General features: G+C 41.2%; 1 protein-coding gene and 1 long non-coding RNA gene across 6 annotated transcripts in view; one reads left to right on the top strand and one right to left on the bottom strand.

Annotated features, from left to right (window-relative positions):
- Positions 1-8,973, top strand: part of SP5 (Sp5 transcription factor) — a 70,532-nt gene extending 61,559 nt beyond the window's left edge. For all 5 annotated transcript variants that reach the window (XM_042243740.2, XM_027964879.2, XM_060409775.1 and 2 more), the window contains 3 exons: positions 1,275-1,332; positions 8,063-8,134; positions 8,779-8,973. In XM_042243740.2, the coding sequence (XP_042099674.1) occupies positions 1,275-1,332; positions 8,063-8,134; positions 8,779-8,897 (249 nt within the window). In that variant the 3' untranslated portion in view covers positions 8,898-8,973. The remainder of the gene's footprint in view (positions 1-1,274; positions 1,333-8,062; positions 8,135-8,778) is intronic.
- A 5,253-nt stretch (positions 8,974-14,226) lies between these two features.
- On the bottom strand, positions 14,227-25,664 carry LOC132659206 (uncharacterized). The gene is made up of 3 exons (XR_009599324.1): positions 25,387-25,664; positions 18,921-19,129; positions 14,227-15,553 (listed from the first exon to the last, which is right to left on the bottom strand). It is a non-coding gene; the product is annotated as an uncharacterized LOC132659206 (long non-coding RNA).
- Positions 25,665-27,251: the final 1,587 nt, after the last annotated feature.

The raw sequence follows: 27,251 nt of genomic DNA, 5'->3' as shown, positions 1-27,251 counted from the left end.
ACAGAATGGCCGTCATCAAAAAGTCTACAAATGACAAATGCTGGAGAGGGTGTGGAGAAAAGGAACCCTCTTGCATTGCTGGTGGGAATTAAACTGATATAGCCACTCTGGAAGACGGTTATGGAGAGACTCCTTAAAAAGCTGGGAATAAAACCATCATATGACCCAGCAATCCCACTCCTAGGCATATACCCTGAAGAAATCAAAACTGAAAAAGACACATGTACCCCAGTGTTCACTGCAGCACTATTTATAATAGCTAGAACATGGAAGCAACCTAGATAGCCATTGACAGATGAATGGATAAAGAAGCGTGGTACATGCATACAATGGAATACTACTCAGCCATAAAGAGAACACATTTGAATCTGTTCTAATGAGGTGGACGAAACTAGAGCCCATTATACAGAGTGAAGAAGTCAGAGAAATATAAATACCATATACCGACACATACATATGGAATCTGAAGAGATGGCACTGGTGAATTTATTTTCAGGGCAGCAGTGGAGAAACATAACAGACCTGTGAACAAGGTGGGAGGAGAGGAGGGAGAAGGGGAGATGTATTGAGAGAGTAACAGAAATTTACAATACTATATGTAAAACAGATAGCCAATGGGAATTTGCTCTATGACTCAGGAAACTCAAACAGGGGCTCTGTGACAGCCTGCAGGGTGGGGTGGGGAGGGAGATGGGAGAGAAGCCTGGGAGGGAGGGGACATGGATGTACCTATGGCTGATTCTTGTTGGTGTATGACAGAAAGCCACAAAATTCTGTAAAGCAATTATCCTTCAATTAAAAAAATTTTTTTAATGTTACTTTATAAAAAAATACAATAAAATAGTAAAAAGAAAAATATATGGGATAAGAGCAATCAATATTGGAAAATATTGAAAATACATAATTCTATTGTCATACAATTATGGACTAAGTTCACAAATAAAAACTGTATCTGAACCTAAGGGATATTAAAGTGATTAAAGTGTTCATGGCTTTGCCAGTTGAATCAACCTAAGTATTCTCAGATTGTTCGGTAGTATGTGCACAGTGTGGCTGCAGTAAAACAGAGGTGAGATGCTTGCTCTGTGGCCCTGCCATTAGAAGTGCTTAAATATTCTTCACTAACTGATTGATTACAGACTCACTCCTAGAAAAACATGTGTAAAAGTTAAAAGCAAAATAATCATTAATGGAATATTTTCTAGGGAGTTTGTAACTGACATTTAAATTCTCTGTAAAACTGCATAGCTGAAGAATTTCTTAATGTTTTCCAGTTCCTGAGAGCAGAAATGGGCCATGACTACCATTTGGCAAAAAAATTATGTCAGATGAGTAAGTACAAAATACTTCTCTTTTCCCAATCGTCTCTTTGTTTCTAAATACATTCCCTAATATGTTAGATGGTTTGATTATCATACAGCTAGTGAATTCCCTCATAGTGTCTTGGTGAATCCTTGATAGTAAAAATTGGTATAAGGACTAATTTAAATTAGAATTCTAGAGTAACTTTGAGTGGGATAAACTGACAAGGACGACATTAGAAGGTATGTCAAAATCATTAGCTTCATGACAATGGGTTAGTAACATATGCCTTTAGTTTCAAAGAAGTGTCACGTAGTAAAACAAGCCTTCCTTAGAAGTGAAGAAGAAGTGAAGTCACTCAGTCATGTCCAACTCTGAGACCCCATGGACTGTAACCCATGGACGGAGGAGCCTGGTGGGTTGCAGTCCATGGGGCCGCAAAGAGTCGGACACGACTAAGTGACTTCACAAGCCTTCCTTAGCATGCAGTTATTCCACAAATATTTGAGTTACCTACCTGCCAGGCTCCTCTGTCCATGGTATTTTTCAGGCAAGGATATCGTAGTGGGTTGCCATTTCCTCCTCCAGGGGATCTTCCTGACCCAGGGATCGAACCCACGTCTCCTGTGTTTCTGAATTGCAGTGTATTCTTTACCACTGAGCACTGGGGAAACCTTAATAAAAATTTTAAAACTTGTGTGCCAGTGCCACTGTTTAGACACTGGGCAAATAATTCCCACACTTAATCTAGTGTCAGACAACAAACATATAATTAGCATGTCATAGATAATAGGTGCTATGGAGCAAAAGGGAAGGAGTAGAAAGTACTGGGAGGAAGCAAAGCAGTTTTAAGTAAGATGGTCCAGCAAGGCTCACTGGAAGCCTAGAGCAAACCCTTGAAAAAGTTGTGGAAATGAGTCCTGTCATCTGAAGAAAGTGTGTTCCAGGCAGGACTAATAGCAAATATACGATAGATGAGCGTGCCTGACCGTGAACAGCAAGGAAGGCAGCAGAACCGGGGCAGATTAAGAGGGCACGTGTGATAGGAGATGAGGTCGGAGAGCTTACAGGCCAGGGGCCGTGCAGACTGCAGAGCATCTTTCCACAGCTTAAGGACCTTGGCTTTCTCTCTGAGTGAACAGAGAAACCACCGGGTACTTTTGAGTAGACAAATGATATGAACCATCTTACTTTTCTATCTGGGTTTTAGAAGTTTGACTCGATGTTCAAAATGGTGGTGGTTTTCTTTGTATTTAAGCAAAGAGAGGTTTGGGAGATTTGCTGAGTTTCTTAACTCTGTGGGTTGATGTTTTCATCAGCTTTGAGGACCTCTTGGCCATTAATTTTCAAAGATTACTTCTGCCATATTCTCTCCCTCTCTTCTATTCCTGAGTCTCCAGTTACACACAAATTAGATTTTTTCCTTGGTGTCCGACATGTGTCTTATACTCTGTTTTTCCATTTCCTTTGATTTCTATGCTTTAGTTTGTATATTTTCTGTTGACCTGTTTTTGAGTTAATTTATCCTATCTTTTGCTGTGTCCAGTGTGCTGTTAAAACTATATGGTGAATTCTTCATTTCAAGGATTTCATTTTCCAGTTTTAGAAAGTCCATCTAGTGGTTGTGAAAGACTCCAAGTCTCTGTCAAAACCATAATCTTTTCAACTATTTTACCCTTCTTTTTCTCTTCGTTAGTTTAGTTATTTTAAAGGAGAAAATGGCAGTTCTACTATTAAACTTTATTAATGACAAGTCTTGAAATATTAACTATTGTAGACCTGTTTTATGGTTAAAATCTTTTAGTGACAATGTGGTGTAGGGACGTGGGGTCTACTCTTCCTTGCCTCACAGAGTCCCCACTGTGGATACAGTACTTCCTAAGTACTAAGCTAATTTTTAAAATCGATTTCTTGAATACATTAACACTACCTATTTTATATCCAGAATAATTTGCCTTGTTTAATCCTTTCAAGCACTTTTGACCTTTAGAACCATCAGATAAAATAATTTGATCAAAACTATTTTTGGTGGCCCACAAACATAGAATTTCCAATCAGAAGGAATCCTTAGAGAATCATGTCCAGCCCTCCCTTTTTATAAGTAATGAGACCAAAGCAGAGAGAAGGTTAAGCGGCATGTGTAGCCCTGCTCAGGGAGTAAGTGACAGCTGGAGCTGGAACCCAAGCCTCCTCCTCCCACAACTGCCTTTCTTCTCTGTGTGGCTGGGACAGAAAGGAGTGATGCTCTAGCTCCAAATTCTCTGAGTTTTTCTTGTGGAGTCAAATTGTAGGAAAATGTATATATTATTTTTGTTTTTATACCTATCAGTTATTTTAGAAAAGCCTCTGGCCGAAGCTTGCAAAATATAAACACTGACATCACCACATTTGTCAGTGAGTCTTGGCTGTTAGCCCTGCACTGTAAACAGCAGGTACTCAATAAAATGCTTGTGGGCCTTAATAAAATGCAATGCACAGGCACTAGGTGCCAGGTAAATGAGGATGAAAAAGTTCAAACAGACCTATCTTAATGGGATTATATTCCTTTTAAAAACTCCCTCCCTTCCTTTCTTCCAGCCAATATACATTGAGCACTAACTCTGTACCAGATATTATGCTGGGAGCTGGAGAGAAAGCAGAAATCAGACCACACCTTCTAAAGTGCTCTAAACCCTTCTGGGGTTGACATCAGATGTGGTTTGGTGTGGTTTGCACCTTTACTGACTGACTCATCCAGTAATACTGTTTACTCTTTTCTACCCTCGGCAAATAGTGGTGCCTCTACAACTGAGGGTTAAATTCTAGGAAAGGATGCTATGGAGGGTCCTAAGACAGGCACCACTTTCCAGGGAGCCAGATGAGAAAGAATTGCTCCCGAGAGGAAGAAGAGGGAAATGTGGGCCAAAGGGCCCAGAGAGTGGGGGTAGAGGACAGGGAGTGCAAAGTAAGACTGGCTGCCCCTGACGCAGATTGCCAGTCAAGGGTGTGGAATGAGAGAAGCCCAGGCTTTGCAAAGCCAGGCAGATTGAAGGCAGAAGGCAGAGTTGTAGACTGTCTCAGGGAAAAGCAAGTGCTATTTCTTTGATGCCAGTAGGAACGCTTGGCTGAGGGCTGCCTAAAGTCCCTCTCTGTGTTCAGAGCAACAGAACAATTTTTTCATCATCTAGCATGCACCCAAAAATATATATAAATTCTTACAGCATAGATATTATATTCTAAAATTTATCACAGGATGTTGAATATTGTCCCCTGTGCTATACACTAGGACCTTGTTGTTTATCCATATTTTATATAATAGTTTGCATCTGCTAACCCCAAACTCACATCCTATTCCTCCCTCACCCCCTCTCCCCCTTGGTAACAAGTCTGTTCCCTACAGCATAGATATTCTTTGTCTCTTTTGTTCCCCCATCTTCTAACTTTTCCACAAAACAATCCACCTTTCTCTCTATATATATATATATATTCATATATTTATAAATTTACTCATGTAAACATAGATTATGTGTTTACTTTTTATGTTTATATATATATGTATTGAGCACCTACTATGGGAACATTCTTGCATACGATTTTTAATTCTTACAGTTATGTGGGGCAGATAGGATTAACCCTATTTTACTAATGAGGAAAGTGAAGGTAGCATGGAGAATTGATTTACCCAAAGTCACACAGCTTCCCAGTGGTAAAGCTAGATCCCTCGTCTGACTTGAGAGCCTATGATTTCTTGCTATATTTCCATTTCTTCATTTGGATAATAAGCTTATATTTCTGGTCAAGCAGGCAGACACTTGAAAAAGAAGTGCTTTTATGAATCAATCAGATTGAAATGGCTCCTGTAAATTGACCAATATATATTTTTGTTTGTATCTAAGGCAACTAATTTATATGAAGTAATACATCTTTGTCCCTTCAGAGGTGTCTTACAAATTCACTCTCTTGAATAGCCTCCAGTTCTTGCCATCCAATCATGGTATGGTCATCTGTATCTTTACTTGGGTGCAGGGCTTCCCACACTGCATCTAAAACTTTTGCTGGTGAAGGCTTGGAAAAGTGGTTTTTAAATGAGACTGAAAGTCAGGAATACCAGGTACTTTTCTTAGTTCAACTCATGATTGACTGTGAGATTTTCTGTCAGTCTTCCCATTTCTTGGTCTCTTTACTTGCAGCCGAGTCATCTCAGGATGCCAGCACTTTAGCTCACAGGCAGTCTGAGATTCTATAAAAATAACGTGTAAGCCTGGAAGACCTATTTCATCAATTATAATAATTGTAAATGTTTAAGAATAATGGCCTGAAAAACAAAATGGTTCTCGTCATTATGCGTCTAACACAAAAACAGACGTAGCTTCAGATACAGAAGAGAATTTCTATAAAGTTTTCTATTTCTTTTCAAGTAAACTAAATCACCCTTTCTTGGGGTATAATTTTATCAAGGCATAAAAGACTGCTTCCTACCCAGTCATCTATATTCATTTATTCCATTATTTTTTTTAATGTTTTGAGGTCTCTCGCTCTGTCAAGTACTCTCTTAGAGCTGCAACAGTGAACAAGACCAGCGTTCTGTCTACCCTAAAATCGCCTGCCATCTGAGGGCCTTAGAGCCCCGTGGAACTCAGAGCTTGCCCCACCCCCAGCCCCAGCACCCTGCCCCAGCCCTTCAGCCAGAAGGAAGCATCCACTGCACACTTAGGAAGGAACCAAGCCTTTCTCCAGGCTGAGAGTCACTCCAGGAAAACTAATTATCAACATTTATTCAGTGCTTACCATGCAGCAAGGCCTAAACTAAGTACTTTGTCTGTGTTATCGCCTTTATTCATCAGATATCCTGATGTGATCAGTAGTGTTACTGTAGATAAGGGAACTGAGGTACAGAGACATTAAATACTTTCCCCGAGATGACCCAGTTAGACAATGGCAGAACCAGGGTTCTCATCTGACAGTCTTTCTTCAGGGTCTGTACTGGCCTCTGCTTATGGGCCCTGGTTGGGAAACAACCCCAATGGCATGGGCTAAGGGCTTCTCTTGCCTTTTTACAAACCCTAGTGACCTGTCAAAAAGTAAAAGAGTGTTTTATTTATCACCTAGGATGAATATTGGGGCATCCCTGGTGGCTCAGTGATAAAGAATCTCCTGCAATGCTGGAGACCTGGGTTCGATCCCTGGTCAGGAAGAACCCCTGGAGGAGGAAATGGCTATCCATTCCATATTCTTGCCTGGAAAATCCCATGGACAGAAGAACCTGGTAGGCTACAGTCCATGGGATCTCAAGAGTTGGACACAACTTAGCAACTAACCCACCACCACCGGGATGGATATTGCAGGGCTGAGTTTCAAAGCAGATACATTCCCTCACTCTTAAATTGACAGCTGCCAGCAGTTTTTGTTAAACCATGAAAATAGCTGATCCTATACTCCATTCCCATGGAATAATCCTAACTCCAGCATGAAATTTTCTATGTTGTTTTCCAGGGAATATTAGTTCAAGATTGCTTAATAAATATTTCACCAAGAAGGATTCCATGGGAATAATAAATTAGGGAAACCATATTCTCTTCTCTGTAAGATACATACTCATTCTGAGCATATTAATGGCTATGTAAAATCCTGCAGTTGCTCCTTACTGTAAGCTTTGATTAACTTCATTTAACCTAGTTTCCCACATACATATTAACATCTTAAGAAACTAGTGTCTCAAGGAGCAAGTTAGAGAAACTCTGCTCTAGGAAGAGGCTTAACCTCACAGAAAGATTTAGACTGCTAATGATAAGCATGTTTTAGTTCAAGTTAAAATGTGTAAAAAGTCACTTTTATTAAAGCCTTAAAAGATGTATAAATACCCATAGAATCCTTAAAAGCAGATTCTGAGCAGGCATATACTCATGCTGACCCAGACTGACGGTACATTGTTATGTTAGTGGATTAGAAAATAAAGATATTGGTTTAGTGTGTCGGGATGAAAGTCATATGGCGTGAGGTCCTCTGAGCCACTGGGGCCTAGTTGAACCATCCCACAATTCTCACTTTTAGCCAGGCAAATAGCACACTTGATGTTTCAGTGCCCCCTGGGGGCCATCAAGATATTACACAGAAATCACAGCACTCAATGGATGATGCAGAATTATGAATACGCCTCAAGGCAGGTAAGAAGATGGCAGAGAGAGATCTGTAGAGCAGGATCTGGAAAAAATAAGTTAACTAGTCTAGAAAAGTCTGAAACAAAAGATATAAAGCTTTCTGGCTTCTGGGAATTGGTACATTAGACCAACAGGCCTAAAAAATTCTATTGATTTAGTCCAAAGGAAAGATGACACATTCACATAAAGGATCAGCAAAAAGGAATAAATAGCGCTTAAAAACAATGGATCTGATGAAGAGGTGAGAATGCTGTTAAGTAGGTGATGAGTGGGTGTCATTAGCAAAGTCTCCATGGATTACAGGATTTGCACCTTGTATGGGAAATGATTATAGTCAAGAAACAGCATGGCTAAAGCCTTTGAGGGATGTCTCACAGTGATGGAGACTGCATTTTTTGGACAGGTGGTAGAAAATATAATGAGGATTATTTCCCTTGCAAAGTACCTAAGATAAGTAGAGCATTTCCTCTGTTTGCACTTGGATGTTCCTGTGGTATAACTGTTAGTGTTTTTGCTTTGTGCATTTTCACTTAACTGATTGACAGTTTCAATCTCATACTGAAGAGGCTGTTTGCTGAAACACTTGGAACGTTAATAACACGCATTGTGTTGTCCATTTGCAGTCCTAATCTATGAACCAGAAAATCCTGAAGCCAAGGAGTTTTTCTCACTGATTGAAGAAATGCTGCTGATGGGTAAATTTAAAAATTGAAATTCCTTCTTTCTCATAGAATTATGATAAATCACTATTTAAAAATCCATTATCCCAGAAAACTGGCAAAGTTACCTCCTCAGGAAATGGTTAAGAAAAGGCAAAATGATTATCTCAGATGGTTTCATGAAACCGGCTTTTCCTCTATGGGTGGTCAAGATGACTCCATTTCCTCTGTGGGGTGGAATTGCCCAAGCAGAGCAGGCTCCCTGGGCAGACAGTATTGGGCACTGACAGAGTCTCCAGAGGGAACAGTTCCTGCTAATGCCCCAGGAACGGAAAGGATTATCCCACCGTTCCCAGTCTGTACCCTCTACATTACCCTGAATCTCACTTTACTCTTATTCTGTTTAAGTAAGAAGTTGACAGTAGTAAAAAAAAAAAAAAAATTGTAGACCAATGTTTTAAATATATTTTTAATCCACAATCATCTCTATGCTAGTAAAAAATATGTTCTTTGTACCACTGCTTTGACCCTCAGCTCAGTTCTCACATTCTAAAACTATGTACTTCAAAAAAAACAAAACTATGTACTTCTTGATGGAGGGGGAAACAAGGAGGATTATGATTTTTCAGGGTAGAAATATTGAGAAATATTTTAAACAAGTCTCTTCCTTTCTGTGGCAGAGAAAGCACAGAATCTTGAGGAAGATGATGACGAGAGTGAAGAAGACAATAGTGAGAGGGAAGGAGAGAGCACTGAGGATCCAAGTGAAGAGAGCTCTGATGAGTGTGAAGATGGGTGACGACAGTTGCTGCTGTAGTTTAATCTTCATGTATTTCATTACTGTATACTGTGGAAATATAAAGAAGAGAGCTGCATTTCAGTCTAATTGTTCTTTATTTGACATAGAGTTCCTTCAATTTATCCACATTAGCTTGAGCTTAACAGTTAGATTTCAACTCAACGTGAGCTGCTCAGAAAGCGAAATAGTCATTGAAAACACTTAAAAGCAATACCAATGTGCCAGGTACTGTTGTATACACGTTAATTTGTTGAATCCAACAAAACCATGCGAATAACACTATCATTGTCCCCATTTGACAGATGAGAAAACTGAGGCACATAGAGGGTGGGTCATTTGCCCAGCATCATATTCCTGTTGATCAGTAGAGCCTTGATTTTTATATGAACATTATGGCTCCAGAAGCATACTCCTAGTCCCTACCATGTCCAGGCACTTTTATTTATTTATTTATGTAATTTATTTAAATTTATTTTTAATAGAAGGATAATTGCTTTACAATGTTTACTGGTTTCTTCTATACAGTGTGAATCAGCTATAAGTATACAAAAATATTCCTCCATTTTTTTTTGCATTTTTAAATATTTTTTTTCCTTTTTTTTCTTTTTTTTTAATTTTTATTTATTTTTTATTTATTTTTTTTTAATTTTAAAATCTTTAATTCTTACATGCGTTCCCAAACATGACCCCCCCTCCCACCTCCCTCCCCACAACATCTCTCTGGGTCATCCCCATGCACCAGCCCCAAGCATGCTGCACCCTACGTCAGACATGGACTGGCGATTCAATTCTTACATGATAGTATACATGTTAGAATTCCCAAACAGGTACTTTTATTTATATCACTTATTTCATGTTCTTTATAGCATGTATCAGTACCTGAAATTCTTATTTACTTTTAAGATTTTATTTTATACTAGAGTATATTTGATTTGCAATGTTTGCAATCACAGCAAAGTGATTCAGTTATTCAGATTCATATACCTATTTGTTTTGTAATTCTTTTCCAGTTTAGGTTATTGCAGAGTATTGAGAGGAGTTCCCTGTGCTTATAGAATAGGTTTTTGTTGGTTATCAATTTTAAATATAGTAGTGTGTATATATGTCAATCGCAAACTTCCAATTTATCCCTCCCCCAACTTGTTCTTTTTATCTTTTTCCTTCTTGTCAGAAAATGTAACCTCCACATAAGCAGGACTTTGAGTCTTTTTTACCATTATATCACTAGCGACTGGACAGGTGCCTGGAAAATAACGGGATGTGTATACCAAGTGAATGAATAAACTGAAAGTTAAGGACAATGTTTATATTCTTTCTAAAAACATTTATAAGACTTTATTACACTTTTATGTATCTGTTACATTATTTTTCTGATTCTGTATTCCTTGATGAATTTCTGCCACCTTCAAACTAGGTTATAACGTAACTGAGGTAAAAATGAGAAAAATACTCCTAGTTAATTTGTTTTGAGTGTGCCAATCTGATTTGGGGTTAGGCAGTATGAGTTTTTATTTTTATATCAGCACAATGTCATGTCATATCCAAAATGCTTGAAGCATAATTCATTCTTTGGGCATTTTGTAGCATGCTAACATTCAGAGGAAGAAATCCTGCTGCACCATTTTCATAGAACTGTCTGAAAGAAGACAGGTATGTATAATCATCTAGTTGCATAAAGAGTTGGATAACACTGCAGGGCTGGCTGACAGAGCCCACAAGAACTGCTTGTTCTTTTCATTTGTAGGTTGTTTGTTATTCCTCCTATAACCACCACCATATGTCGATCAGGGCTTCCCTGGCGGCTCAGACAGTAAAGAATCCGCCTGCAATGCAGGAGACCTGGGTTCGAATCCCCTGGAGGAGGGCATGGCAACCCACTCCAGTATTCTTGCCTGGAGAATTCCATGGACAGAGGAGCCTGACAGGCTATAGTCCAAGGGGTCGCAAAGAGTCGGACACAACTGACCAACTAAGCATATGTCGATCTAATGCCACTTACCTGACTTTGGAGTCCTCCCCATAAGAAGTTTTTAAATATCCTAAAACTGATATTGCAGACTAAATGAATTACACTGGTAAAATTTTAGTTTTCTTTTTAAAGGCCAGGAAGGTTCTGAGGAAGAAGCTCTCTGAATAAAAAGCCATGATATCATAGGTCATATTATAGCTAAATCTAAGAATTTTTGAAGTTTGATCATGCAGAATAATCTGTATTTATGACCACCCTTATGGCAGAAAGTAAAGAGGAACTAAAAAGCCTCTCTGATGAAAGTGAAAGAGGAGAGTGAAAAAGTTGGCTTAAAGCTCAACATTCAGAAAACGAAGATCATGGCATCTGGTCCCATCAGATGGGGAAACAGTGGAAACAGTGTCAGACTTTATTTTGGGGGGCTCCAAAATCACTGCAGATGGTGATTGCAGCCATGAAATTAAAAGACACTTACTCCTGGAAAGGAAAGGTATGACCAACCTAGATAGCATATTGAAAAGCAGAGACATTACTTTGCCAACTAAGGTCTGTCTAGTCAAGGCTATGGTTTTTCCTGTGGTCACGTATGGATGTGAGAGTTGGACTGTGAAGAAAGCTGAGCACCAAAGAATTGATGCTTTTGAACTGTGGTGTTGGAGAAGACTCTCAAGAGTCCCTTGGACTGCAAGGAGATCCAACCAGTCCATCCTAAAGGAAATCAGTCCTGAGTGTTCATTCATTGGAAGGACTGATGTTGAAGCTGAAACTCCAGTACTCTGGCCATCTGATGCGAAGAGTTGACTCACTGGAAAAGACTCTGATGCTGGGAGGGATTGGGGGCAAGAGGAGAAGGGGACGACAGAGGATGAGATGGCTGGATGGCACCACCGCTCGATGGACGTGAGTTTGAGTGAACTCTGGGAGTTGGTGATGGACAGGGAGGCCTGGTGAGCTGCAATCATGGGGTCACAAAGAGTCGGACACAACTGAGCGACTGAACTGACTGACTGACCCTTTATCCATAGTCTTCATCCTACTTGCACTCCTTACTTGGTGTAATTCAGGGTGTTGGCATAACCTGACATAGACATGCACATCTGAACGTGGTAGCTAAATAATACAATAGCTAAACATAATCTGCAAAGTATTTTTTGTATTATTTTATATTATTTAATTTACTAACTTCTCAGTCCTAAGAGCATGTTACTATATTTTCCCTTTTGGTTATACAAATTGAATCTGGGATGCTGGGTGTATCCAAGGATAAATGTTAACTGGGGTACTGGAATTCAGATGAGGAAATTAAGACTATGAGATGCCAGGTTATATTTTAGTATGAGAGATCTAGTGAATCTTGAACCCAGTGTTTCATGTTGCTTCACACATAGCTAAACTGTAGGTGAATCAGCGCACAAGCAGTGTCTGTGAAGACAGTTCAGTTCCAGACCTGTGCCTTCTTCAGAACATTACAGTGGTGGGAAGGAACCCAAACATTGAGTAGCTTGCAAATGTATGAGAATATCCACTCAATGGACTTACGATGGGAACCCAATAATATAATTTCATTTATTTATTCAATCAATATTTACTGAAAGCCTACTACTGAAAGCCTGTGGAGAACAAAACCCGGTCCCTGCTTTTAAAGAGTACTGGTGTAGTTGAAATGCAAGGTGACAGACACTGCCATTGAGGAAGGCCAGGGTGCTAAGGGAGAATACAGGAGGGGCACCTAAACCAGGCCAGGTGTCCAGGGAAAGAAAGCATTCAGAGGGATGTGGAATCTAAGCTGAGAAGATAGAATGAGGAGAAATTAGCTACAAGGAGAGGATATGGGGAAGAGTGTTCTATTAGTAGATTCACCTGAGTCCAGAGAGCAAGGAGGCATGGTTGGATTGCAGAAGGAAAATGGACCAGTTAGAGCCAAGACAGATGAAGCTATAGTAATAAAGGGGCTGGGGAATGGAGGATCTTACAAGCCATGTTAAAGTTCGAATTTTATCATTAAAGTAGTGGGAGGCCATTGAGGGATTTTAAAGAAAATAATGACTGTATTTTGGAAACAGCATTCTAGTAGCCAGATAGAAAAACTTGTTCTCAAACTACAGATGATGATCCATCGGTCAGTTATGAAATCACTATAGTGAGTAAAAAATAGCTGGGTTTCTTAAATACATAAAATAGCACACATGGCAAAACAGTATATGGGAATTACAGTTTTGTGAAACTTTTCATTCAGAGTTTTTGTGTATATGTCCTCGATCTTGATGTGAAATGTGTTTCTTCCTAAGGATCTCCATTTTAAAGAAAAGAATTATACGAAGCACAGAGAACAGACTGGAGCGGGTTGGAAAGGAAGAGCGTCAAGTATTCCAAATCCCGATCATTTTACTCTAATGCCCTACCCTCCACTGTGCTTTCCTCCCTAAGATTCCAGTAGAGAGGGACAGATTGAAGAAAGGGGAATAAATAAGTGAAGACCGTCTGATGCCATGGAGAACACATGACATAACATTAGTGTGTGGCCATAGGTTCCATCTGGACAACTGCCCCAGTATCCAAATGTGGAGTCAGAATGGCCTCTCCTTTCTTCTCCTCATATAGCCTTCAATTCTCCTGCATCTCCTTATACAACTGACCCTCAGACAACATGGATTGGAACTGTGTGGGGTCCACTATATGTGAACTTTTTCAGTAATAAATCCTACAGTACTACATGATCTGCAGTTGGTTGAATTTGTGGATGCCAAACCACAGATCCAGAGGGCCAATTATTAGTTATGCTTGGATTTTTGACAGCATAGTCAGCACCCTATTTCCCCATGATGTTCAAGGATCAACCATATATTATGCAAGGTGATAACCTACATTCCCTTTAACGGAAGTGTGTTTTTTCCCTTGGTTAATGTAAGGTATATGTGATTTTGATTATTTGCCTGGAATATTGATCTTGGACGGGTGGGAGTGGGCAGTGGGGAGCATTTGACCAGGGCTCATGATGCCAGATGTGAAGGAAACCCTGGATCCACTTGAAATGTTTTGGGGTTCTGGGCAAGTGTCCTATATTGGGAGGTACTGAGAACTCATAAGAGGCAGGTAAGATGTGGCCTCCAAGACCAGTCTAAGGAGGACAGAGGTCTCTCTGGTTGGATTTCCTAATGAACTACCCAGCTGACATGGGATGTAAGTTATAATGCTGGGCTGGGGTGGGGTGGGTGTGCCAAAGTTGGAGAGGCTTGTGAAGTGAAACAGTGGGAAATGAGATGGGCTTGGGTAGCTGTTGTGCTGAAAGTTTTCACTTTCGTCTCAGGTTCAAAAGATTTGTCAAAAGAATAAGCCACTTCTTCTATACAAATGAATAATGCCAATATTTATTAGAGAATTATCTAGCGTACTTTCAATATACTAACATTAAAAGAAAAGAGAACTAGAAACAGCAGAGGATACATCACCAAACTGGGTTTTGACCAAACAGCGCTGGGAAGTCCTGTGTCACAGCACATCCAGAGTCCCAGTTGGCAAAAGGTCCCAGGCAGCACATCCACTCTGTGGGTGAGACTTCAAAGATTGCAGTTCAGGGTTCCCACTTGTAATTCCAGGAGGCAAACTGATAGCATCATCAGTCTGTGAGCAAATTTCAGCTCTTTTTATATTAATGCCGTTTGTTTTGTCTTATAAAACTTGGAATGTTAAGGCTGGGGCTTGGTTGGCCAGAGCTCCTGCAAGGGCTCAACAGTCTCAAGATTTATCCCCTAATCTTATCTATGGTGCTGTAAATCTTATACTCACAGCAGGCAGTCAGGGCACTCAGGGCAGTGTCCAGGCAGGTTAGAAGCAAGGTCAGAGGCCTGTCCTACTTGTCTCTGAAGCCTAAACAAGACTATTTATTTAGACTCCCTAACAGTTCAGTTCAGCTGCTCAGTCGTGTCCGACTCTTTGTGACCCCATCAATCGCAGCACGCTATCCAGCCATCTCATCCTCTGTTGTCCCTTTCTCCTCCTGTCCCCAGTCCCTCCCAGCATCAGAGTCTTTTCCAATGAGTCAACTCTTTGCATGAGGTGGCCAAAGTACTGGAGTTTCAGCTTCAGCATCATTCCCTCCAAAGAAATCCCAGGGCTGATCTCCTTCAGAATCAACTGGTTGGATCTCCTTGCAGCCCAAGGGACTCTCAAGAGTCTTCTCCAACACCACAGTTCAAAAGCAGCAATTCTTCAGTGCTCAGCCTTCTTCGCAGTCCAACTCTCACATCCATACATGACCACTGGAAAAACAAAATAGTCTTGAGTAGACTCTAGACCTTTGTTGGCAAAGTAATGCCTCTGCTTTTTAATATGCTGTCTAGGTTGGTCATAACTTTTCTTCCAAGGAGTAAGCATCTTTTAATTTCATGGCTTCAATCACCATCTGCAGTGATTTTGGAGCCCAAAAAAATAAAGTCTGACACTGTTTCCCCATCTATTTCCCATGAAGTGAAGAGAGCAGATACCATGATCTTCGTTTTCTGAATGTTGAGCTTTAAGCCAACTTTTTCACTCTCCTCTTTCACTTTCATCAAGAGGCTCTTTAGTTCCTCTTCACTTTCTGCCATAAGGGTGGTGTCATCTGCATATCTGAGGTTATTGATATTTCTCCCAGCAATCTTGATTCCAGCTTGTGCTTCTTCCAGACCATCATTTCTCATGATGTACTCTGCATATAAGTTAAATAAGCAGGGTTAAATATACAGCCTTGATGTACTCCCTAACAGTCTTGTTCAAATGTACACTTTTGCACCAGGAGGCAGCCTATAGCAGGCACTGGTTGATTCCCCCTCCATCCTTTTCAATCTAGGTGATAAATCTAAGCTAATTACAGTACTTCAATCCCACTTGCTACTAGTTTGTTTGCAACAGCTTTGAAATGTGACATAAAAATTATATTTTATATATATTTAACAGGTACAACTTGATATACATTGTGAAATGACCACCACAATCAAGCAAATTAACATCTAACACCTCTACGTAGTTACTTTGTGTGTGTGTGTACGTTGAGAAGATTTAAGATCTATCCTCTTAGCAAATTTCAAGTATGGGCATACCTCAGAGATATTTTGAGTTCAGTTCCAGACAACTGCAATAAAGCTAACATCACATTAATGTGAGGCATGTGAAGTTGTTAATTCCCAGTGCATATAAAAGTTATATTTACCACTATACTGTAGTCTATTAAGTGTGCAGTAACACTATGTATAAAAAGTAATATGCATACCTTAATTTAAAATATTGCTAAAAAATGCTAACCATCATCTGAGCCTTCAGCAAGTCATAATCTTTCTTGCTGGTGGAGTTTGAAATATTGCAAAAATTATCAAACTGACACAGAGACACAAAGTGAGTAAATGCTGTTGGAAAGATGGCCCTGAAAGACTTACTTGCTACAGGGTTGCCACAAAGCTTCAGGATGTAAAAAACGCAGTATCTGTGAAGCACAATAAAATAAGGTAGGCCTGTGTATAATAAGTAACGTTAACTATTGTCACCATGCTGTACTTTAGATCTCTAGGACTTATTCATCTTGCATAACTGAAACTTTGTACCCTTTGACCAATAGCCCTTTACTGCTGGTTATTACTAGACAAGGACAGAACTCAGCCAGTCTCAGCTAACATGAGACAAGAAAGCATAGAGCCCTCACAGATACCTGCAGCAGCTTAGAACCATGGGAGGCTTTATGCTGAAGCCAATGCTAAGGACAGTGGAGGAGAGAAAAGAAGAAACTGGTCCTTGATGACATTTTTAGTGACAGTCAACTCTGGTTTAGTCCTTTCCATACCTCTGAATATCCTATGTAAAACAGTAAATTTTCTTACTGTAGTTTCTTATTTTCTATTACTTTGCAGCCAAGAGCATCCTACTGTATGTCTCTGCGATGCATAGCAAGTGTAATGACAACAATGACATCCTCTAGGATTGTAAGCCTAACTGGACTCTCTAGGTTATCATCAGGTCCCCAGTGGGTCATGGCCACCCAGAGCAGGAAGAGGAATTGGTAGATCCTTATGCCAGTTACAGGTGCAGGTAAGTAAAAAGTAGAAATACGAAATCAGCTACAATGGTTATCTCTGGGCTGTGTAAGTGAGGAGGGGAGGTAGGTAAGAAGAATTTTACTTTTCAATGCATGCATTTTAATTTTTTTTCATGGGCATATGTCACTTATAACTGAAGTCTTTTTTATTGGTAAAGTATAAAATACAATTTACCAGTTTAACCATTTTTTAAGTATATAATTCAGTAACATTAGTACTTTGATACTGTGAAATCATTACTATCATCCATCTCAAGAACTTTTACTTTTTCTCAGAATGAAACTTTGTACCCACTAGATAATAACTCCCCATCCCCCTCTACCCTCAGCCCCTGGCAACCACTATTCTACTTTCTATTAATTTGACTACTCTAGGTACCACAAGTAAGTGGAATCCTACAGTGTTTGTCCCTTTTTGACTGACTTGTCTCACTTAGCATAATGTCTTCAAGGTTCTTCCACGCCCTGCTGCTGCTGCTGCTAAGTCGCTTCAGTCGTGTCCAACTCTGTGCGACCCCATAGACGGCAGCCCACCAGGCTCCCCCTTCCCTGGGATTCTCCAGGCAAGAACACTGGAGTGGGTTGCCATTTCCTTCTCCAGTACATGAAAGTGAAAAGTGAAAAGTGAAATTGAAGTCGCTCAGTCATGTCCGACTCTTCACGACCCCATGGACTGCAGCCTACCAGGCTCCTCCATCCATGGGATTTTCCAGGCAAGAGTACTGGAGTGAGGTGCCATTGCCTTCTCTGCTTCCATGCCCTAGCATCTTTCAATACCTGATCCTTCCTTATGGCTAAATAATATTCCATTGTGTGTACATATCACATTTCATTTATTCACTCATCCATTGATGGACAGTTAGATTGCTTCCACCTTTTGGCTATTGTGAATAATGTTGTTGTGAACATGTATGTACAAATAAATAGTCTATACTAAAAGTTTTTTATATGTGCAAAATCTAAAAAGATTATACAAATGGACTTATTTGTAAAACAAACAGACTCACAGACTTAGAGAACAAACATAGTTGCCAAGGGGAAGGAAGAGAGGAAGGGATAGCTAGGAAGTTTGGGACCTACATTACATACTGTTGTATTTAAAATGGATAAACAACAACATGGTCCTACTGTATAGCATAGGGAACTCAGCTCAATGTTATGTGGCAGCCTGGATGGAAGGGGAGTTTGGGGGAGAATGGATACATATATATGTGTGGCTGAGTCCCTTTGCTGTCCACCTGAAACTGTCACAACATTGTTAATTGGCTATACTCCATTATAAAATTAGGGCTTACCTGTAGCTCAACTAGTAAAGAACCTGCCTGTGATTCAGGACACCAGGGTTTAATCCCTGGGTTGGGAAGTTCCTCTAGAGAAGGGAATGGCAATCCACTCCAGTATTCTTGCCTGGAGAATTCCATGGACAGAGAAACCTGGTGGGCTACAGTCCATGGGGTCGCAAAGAGTTGGACACAACTGAGCGACTAACATACACACACACACACACACACACACACACAGACACACATACACCCCAATATAAAATTAAAAGTTTAAAAAAAAACCTTTTAAATTAAGCCTATACATGAGGTAGGACAAAACCTGGGGGAAAAAAGTTAATGAAAATGTTAACCATGATTGCATTTGTGTGATGAGATTTTTTTCATTTTTGTCTGCTATAAAGTCATATACTTTTTTTTAACAAGCATGTATTACTTTAAAGGAAAAAATATAGCTTATTTACAATGTTTTGCTTTTCTTTAAAAAAAAGCTTAAAAAGGAAGTTACAATAAATGACAAGATGCTACTATATAGCATACCAAACTATATCCAATCTCTTGGGATAAACCACAATGGAAAAGAATATTAAGAAAAGAATGAATATATATGTATAACTGAGTCACTGCGCTATACAGCAGAGACTAGCAAAACACTGTAAATGAGCTATACTTCAAACAAATAAAAAAGACCAAGAAAAAGTAAAACTGACCTTGAAAGTGAAGTTGCTCAGTTGTGTCTGACTCTTTGCAACCCGTGGACTGTAGCCCACCAAGCTCCTCCATCCATGGAATTCTCCAGGCAAGAGTACTGGAGTGGGTTGCCATTTCCTTCTCCAGGCGATCTTCTGGACCCAGGGATCAAACCCAGGTCTCCCACATTGCAGGCAGACGCTTTAACCTCTGCACCACCAGGGAAGCCCTTAAATACAAGAATACAGTCTCTCAGAAAACCTCCTATAGAGACACAGAACTTCAGATCCAAGTACTAACATCAAAGATTTCAAGGGAGGAAAGGAAGTCAGGTTGAAAGAAGGGGGAGGAGGTGGGATGGGGTGGGGGCGGGGGCGAAAGGGGTGGCCTTACACTGACCTTAGGAACAGAAAAGTTTACACAAGGAAGAGAAGAAACAAAGCAATATTCATGAGTTGCCTATTGTACATGAGGCATTTTAGCAGGCCTTAGTACACGTTTTGGTGTGCTAGAAGCTTCCCATTAGGATCAATGTGTGTGTGTGTGCTCAGTCGTTCAGTCATGTCTGACTTTATGCGACCCCATGGACTGTAGCCTGCCGGGTTCCTCTTTCCATGGAGTTTTCCGGGCAAGAACACTGGAGCCGGTTGCCATTTTCCACTCCAGGGGCTCTCCCTGACACAGGGATCAAACCCACGTCTCCTGCACTGATAGGTGGGTTCTTTATCACTGCATCATCTGGGAAGCCCAATAAGGACCAACACTAACAAGCAAATAAGTGAGCCATTAAGTTCAGAAAAGATGTCATCTGAGACAGAAACGCTGATCTTCATAGAACATTAACCACTTAGAACACTCACACACTGGCTTATTCTTATGCCCAGCTGGATAATTTAAAGAGATCATAGCAAATAATCATCAGTAGATATGCAGATGACAACACCCTTATGGCAGAAAGTGAAGAGGAACTAAGCCTCTTGATGAAAGTGAAAGAGGAGAATGAAAAAGTTGGCTTAAAGCTCAACATTCAGAAAACTAAGATCATGGCATCTAGTCCCATCACTTCATGGGAAATAGATGGGGAAACAGTGGAAGCAGTGTCAGAATTTATTTTTTTGGGCTCCAAAATCACTGCAGATGGTGACTGCAGCCATGAAATTAAAAGACGCTTACTCCTTGGAAGGAAAGTTATGACCAACCTAGACAGCATATTAAAAAGCAGAGACATTACTTTGCCAACAAAGGTCTAGAGTCTACTCAAGGCTATGGTTTTTCCAGTGGTCATGTATGGATGTGAGAGTTGGACTGTGAAGAAAGCTGAGAGCTGAAGAATTGATGCATTTGAACTATGGTATTGGAGAAGACGCTTGAGAGTCCCTTGGACTGCAAGGAGATCCAACCAGTCCATTCTGAAGGAGATCAGCCCTGGGATTTCTTTGGAGGGAATGATGCTAAAGCTGAAACACCAGTACTTTGGCCACCTGATGGGAAGAGTTGACTCACTGGAAAAGACTCTGATGCTGGGAGGGATTGGGGGCAGGAGGAGAAAGGGACAACAGAGGATGAGGTGGCTGGATGGCATCACTGACTCGATGGACGTGAGTCTGAGTGAACTCCGGGAGCTGGTGATGGACAGGGAGGCCTGGTGTGCTGCGATTCATGGGGTCACAAAGAGTGAGTGACACGACTCACTCATGGGGACACGACTGAGTGCCTGAACTAAACTGAACTGATGGGAGAAGACCCAAGAGTCCCTTGGACTGCAAGGAGATCCAATCAGTCCATCCTAAAGGAAAACAGACCTGAAAATTCATTGGAAGGACTGACGTTGAAGCTCAAACTCCAATACTTTGGCCACCTGATGTGAAGAGCTGACTCATTTGAAAAGACCCTGATGCTGGAAAAGATTGAGGGCAGGAGGAGAAGGGGATGACAGAGGATGAGATGACATCACCGACTCAATGGACATGAGTTTGGGTAGACTGCAGGAGTTGGTGACGGACAGGAAGGCTTGGCATACTTCAGTCCACAGGGTCACAGAGTCGGACACAACTGAGTGATTGAACTGAACTGAGCCTAAAAAGCCCTTGTTTTCTTAGAATTGATTATGTAGTTCCTATTGTTGTGTAACTACAAAATAAAAAAAAGTTTTAATAGTTAACTTTCCTGAGCTCTTTCCTGCCTTTTTTGAACACTTAGCTTGCCTTCTACTCTGTAACAAGGCTTTTGGTGTTTCATGCCCCTAGGTCCCTAAATGTATCTTCCCCTCAAAGAAAAATTATTCGGAATGTTTTGCCATGAAAAGGATTGCTTGAAAACAATCATTCTGTAAAGAAGATAAATTTCACAGTTCCCTGTCTACCACTGGACAGTGTGATAGGAGGAAAGATTCTTCCCCATTATAACAGGCACCAAATTCAGTTTCTTCCTGATGGCAACTGAAGAAGTGAGCCAAACGTAGGACAGAATACTTAAATCAGCAGACAACATCATTAGCCTACAGCCACCTTCCCTTAGCTCACATCCCACCAGTGCAAGAAAATAAGAGGGAAAAGGTTAAAAATCCTATGTACTAAATGAACTTACAAGAATACTTTTGAGAAACTTGACTCAAAACTGAAACTTGCTAAATTGAGTCACATTTTGTCACCTGTTAAAACAGTGGTTCATATACTGGCTGCTCCTTCATAGGCTGGTTGACGTCTCCTAAGTGGTTCTGACTTTGAGGGACTTATTTTCATCCTTGTCTACTTTTTCTTCTCACCTCCTTATGTAAATCCAGATGAAGAAAATGATGCAAAACAACTGCCTATATTCATTGTGTAGGTGCTAGCTGCCTTCCAGATGGCTACCTGAAGATCGTAGGAATGAATATACTGTCTATTCAGCTGCACAACATATAAAACCCAGCCAAATATGCATGGGGTGGTTATAGTGTCCAGGAACCATTCTGTGCTGGGGATACATTGGTGTAAAAAGAAGTTCCTGCCCTCACAAAGCTTTTGTTTTAGTGAGAAGAAAGAAGCAGTACATAAGTAAAACATACACTATGTCAAGTAGTTTTTTAAAAAAAGTGCTATAGGAAAAAAATAAGAATAGGGAGTGCCAAGAGTAGGGGAGATCTGTAATTTTAAAATAGAAGGATAAAGGAAGGGCATCAAGAAAATTTTTGAACATTTGAGCAAAGATCAGAATGAGAAGGAAAAATCCTGTGGAACATAGGTAAAGAGCTTTCCAAGCAGAGGAATATTTATTGCAAAGTCTCTGAGGTGGGAACATGCCGGAAATGTTCAAGAAACAAGAAGGCCAGCATCCCTGGGGCAGAGTGAAGGCTGCAGCACAAAACTGGCTCCCTTTCACCCCTTCTCTGCTGAGTCTGAATGTTCCATCAGAAAATTTTCTCCTCTAAGAATCAAAACTCTGTAGATTAAAAAATCTCTAAACTACTAAAGAGGAAGGTCTCAAGTCCATGTTAAGGGATGGTGAAGCTCTACTGAAATGGGCTACAAAATAAAACACATAGTAGGCTTAGCCTCCAAGGAGAAAACATTTAAATGGATCAAAATCACTGCTGAACTAAGGGAAAGGAATAGGAGCAGGAACTGACATACACTGAAAGCCATAAACTTGGGCACCACTGAACTTGTGAACATGGGTTTTATGGACATCAAACAGGACAGCCCAAAAGCTAAGATTAGCTCCCATTTTACTGATGAGAAAATTTAGACTGAGAGCATTTAAATAATAGCTGATAAATAGAATTCAGATTTTAATTCCAGTCTGAATATCTTTAAAGTTTTTGCTTTTCTTCCTGTAACACTGCCTTGGCTCAAAAGGTCCATAGCATTCACAACAGAAAATTCCCCCATAAGAGGAATCATGAAACAAACACTACTAATGAATTATTTCAGATGAATGGAGTCTTATCTGGTCTCACCTGATACCCCACCCCTCCAATTATGGGACTCCAAAGAAATTAAGTGATTTTCCAAGGTCAAATGGTTGTTAGGTGGGAGAGCCGGAAGGTCTCACTGAGCCGTGCAGGGCACTGAGTCTGAAGAAAGAACAGTTTCCAGTCCAGTTCTCAGTAAGTGTGTGCTCTGGGAAACCCTGAAACTTATCTGGACTTCCATTTCCTCATCTTCAAAGTAGAGGATCTTGGGTGATGACTAAATGAGAGTTCAGACAATGAACATATCACATAATTTCCATTAGATAGGTTTTTCACCTCTGTAACTGTTTCTATAGTCATGATTCTAAAGTGAGAGATAGATACTGAGAGGGAGACAGAGATCTCTAACATGCCCCTACCCTCTTCCACCACCACCACGAGAAGTAGGTCAGACTGAGACCCCACCCCCTTCCAGCACCACCGCTACTAGTAGGCCACACTGGGCCCAGCCAGGGCTTTCCAGTAGTAAAGAATTCACCAGTGCAGGAGATGTAAGAGTTGTGGGTTCGATCCCTGGGTCACCAGGAGATGCCCTGGAATAGGAATTGGCAATCCACTCCGGTATTCTTGCCTGGAAAATTCCATGGACAGAGAAGCCTGTTGGGTTACAGTCCGTGGAGTCTCAAAGAGTTCAACATGACCGAACATGCACATGCACAGGGCCCACACACAATAAGTAAGCCTAGGCAGCCAGTACCAAGGCTGTTTTCTGTGTCCAAACTTGGTTCTCCCTGGTCAACGCTGTATTTGTCAGTTGCTTCCACAGAAATGATGCGTCACACATTAACTCATGGATCTGCAGTTCAGCTCCATTCCTGTGTCCAAAGCAACTTACATGGCCAAATCCTTATCAAAGTTGGTGGGGATGGGCGGGAAGGAGTGGGGGTGAAGAGTATACATTTCAGATTCAGAGAAGAAGAAACATTTTACCAGTTCAAGTCTTTCCATGATCCAATGCATGTATGTGGTTTATCCCTAGCTATGTAGTTGAGACAATGTGCCTATAGCCCCAGTGAAAAGATACTGATTATCATTTAATCTGCATATTTAGGGGCTTCTTGAGATTTTACCTTCTTGTAGATCTAAAGGATCCCTTACTTTCCCAGAGGCAGAGAAAACTAGACATCAGCTGTGTACCCAAGAGAAAGATAGAAAGAAGGAGCTCCCAAGGTATTGATTTGCAGCTGACACAGCTGAGAACCTTGGGTGTGAACTCTTACTTGTTCACAAGAAAGAAACTGAGCTAGAACAGCAATGATGAACCCCATCTGTTAAGGTTCTGTTTTCTTCCCTGAGTAACTGGCTCAGGATTAGGCCAGATAGGGAAGGAATCTGATCAAGAATAGAAATTTAAGTTATCAGATTCTCCACAACTAAGTCAGAACCTTTCAGAAAGAACCTCTCACAAGCAGTGGTCCTAGGCACCTAATTCTGAAAACAAGGGCTAAATACCTGTTATTCTAAATAGTTCAAGAGCTTTTACACTGAAAAAAAAAAAAAATACAGTTGACCCCGATGTATGACGCAGATTGGAACTGTGAGTGTCCACTTGGATGAGAATTTTTTCAATAATAAATACTATATTACTACACAATTCCAGGTTGGTTCAAAGTGTGAATGCAGAATCTAGGATACAAAGGAACCATGGATGTTGAGAAATTCTGTATATGGGGACTGTTTGTTACATGTGGATTTCCACTGTGAGGAGGGCCGGCACCCCAGTCCCCTGTGGTCCTTCAAGCCTCAACTGTATTGCTATTACATGCTGTTTCACTAAAAAACATCTTATACAGGAAATCATCTTTCTTGCATCCCATTCATTTGCTGCTGCTGCTGCTAAGTCACTTCAGTCGTGTCCGACTCTGTGCGACCCCATAGATGGCAGCGCAGCAGGCTCCTCTGTCCATGGGATTTTCCAGGCAAGAGTACTGGAGTGGGTTGCCAATGCCTTCTCCAAGTTTCTGTTAGGAGAACTGAAAACAGATACATTTTCGAAGCTCTGTCAGAATTGCAGTTGAGGACTGTTACTTCTTTGGTGTCCTGTTTCACAGTGAAACACCTTGCCTAATACCAGAGTTTCTGTCCTGAGGCTACCTTTAAAGAGCAGTTTTGTGGGAAAGAAAGGGACAGAGATCTTGAGTGTTTCTGGCCACTTCCGGCAGCCTCTCTAAGCATTAAAAAGAAAAAAAGACCCCACTTTGTGAAATACGGCAGAGTGTGCGTGTGAACTAGAAAGGGCCTGCCAGCAGCGGTTTTCCTTCAAGTGCTGCTCTCTTGTGGAACAGCACTCTCTCTCTCTCTCTTTCTGTTCCATCAGAAATCGTAATCTGTCGCCATCTGGCGGTCCCTCCGTCGTCGTCGTGTTGGAAATAGCGACAATTGGGCGTCTTAAAATGTGCCCAAGATTTGCCCCAAATACAAATTACTCTATCCTCTTTGATTAATTTCTTTATTATTAGAATATTTTCACCTTCAGAAAGGGACCATGTGACCGAAAGGGAAGGGACCATGTGACCATTATTTGAGGAACTCACCACTGTTCTTCAGAAGAAAAGGTTGTAATTTCCGGAGTCCTCTCGGCTGCGTCGGCTGGAATTCTCTCTCGCTTGCCACAATTTTTAACCCTTTCCTGTCTTTCAGAGAGGAGTGTGAGTGTCTTCCAGGGGTGCCTGTTGTGGGTAGGGGTGTCGATTTAGCTATGGTTCCCAAGGAAAGTCCAGAATGAACTATCTTTAAAGTACACAATCACACCGAATTCGCTCCCACTTAAGAAAAGCTGAGTGTACGGTTAACAACGCCTCCCACAGCCCTCGTCTCGGGAGACAGACGTTTAAACGGTGAGCACTGCCATTCCCCCCCGCCCCCCCTCTTTTTTGGTCATAAATTAGATGCTTAAAATAGACCTTAACGAGCAGGCAAAAATGAATTCACAATGTGGCTCCAAAATTACCTTTTCTGAAGGCTAAAAATGCTAAATGCGTCAAAAAAAAAAAAAGATTGACGTTTCATATTTACTCACCTTGACGTGGACCATATTTTACGCATAAAAATTTCCCCGCAGCCCATTTGGGTGCCCCTTCCACTCCTTACTTCACCCACTCCTTTTTTCCCTTTGCCGAAAGGTTTGGCTCCAAATCCACTTGGAGTATCTTTAAACCTCCCAGAGAAGGGGCACTGTGGGCGGAGGGTCATGTTCCCAAGCCCCAGGCATCCTTGACCTAAAGGAAAGTTATCTTCTGAAGACACAATTGAGTAGCCGGAGTTGCAGGCTAGCAAAACCTCCACGCCCGGAACAGAGAGATCAGAGGGGTCGCACTCGCCGCCTCTTTTTTCTGCCTCTGGGCATCTTGTTCCCATTTCTTCAAAGTGCTAAACCTTAGATCAAACGCAAACGAAACAGCTGAGCGGATACCACTCCCTTCCCGGCCACCCCTCACCACCGGTTCGAGTCCCTAGAGAGGATATCTTTTCACCACCCCCATTATCCAAAACATCTTCCCCCGAGAGTAATAAAAGATAAAAAGAAGAGTGGAAAAATATAAACAAAAATATAGATCCCAAATATTCTGAAGAGCCAAAAGACAACCACAACCACCCTCCTTGCATATTCTTACTGGGGAGGCAAGAAGGGGGTAAGGTACTCCACCACCGCCACCACCATCCCGCCCCAACAGGAGAAAACAAACCCAGCATTTACTGCCGGGAGGTGCGAGGGAGGCGGGTTTGCTAAATACTGGTGACCTAAGCCGACGAACTGGAGGCTTTGGCTTCCAAATCGTGGGCTCTGTCCTTGGTGCTGAAAGAGCCGTGCCTACGTCCGAACTCGCTGTGCTGAAACTGTGAAACTCTAGGCCCTCTGTTCTTTACCATCTCCGCCGAGCCCAAGACCCTGGGTTGGAATGGAAGATAATTGGAAACCAAACCAAACCCATGAAGTCCCCAAGACTGTTTCTCTCACCTCCTAACTGGAATGTCCATGAATGCAGGGATAATATAAGTTGCCAAGACAGTGTAAATTCCCTGAAAACAGTGCCTGACACCAAGCATGTGATTAATAAACATTTAACATATTACTTACTAATATCATATTAAACATTTTAAAATTAAGGACAAGCAGGAGCCTTCATTCTTCCCTTCCCTCTGTATAAAGGAGAAAGGGAGGGATAGCTGTGCCGCTGGACGGACTCAGCTTTAATTTGCTATACACAGTCCTGTAGATTTCTTTCTCCGGCGAGATTATTTATTGGCTAAAACGTTAGAGGTGAGCGTTTTGGACACAGAAATCAGAAGAGGGAGTGGTTGGAAGTGTCTGATGCCACAGGTGAAGGTAAACAAATCTTCCATTCTGGGGAATCTCGGGTCTTGGGAGAAGGTGGAAGGGACAGAAGGTGAGCAGGCG

The sequence above is a fragment of the Ovis aries genome, chromosome 2, assembly GCF_016772045.2.
Source record: "Ovis aries strain OAR_USU_Benz2616 breed Rambouillet chromosome 2, ARS-UI_Ramb_v3.0, whole genome shotgun sequence".
Taxonomy (NCBI): Eukaryota; Metazoa; Chordata; class Mammalia; order Artiodactyla; family Bovidae; genus Ovis; species Ovis aries.
This window is presented reverse-complemented; position numbering and strand designations above follow the sequence as displayed.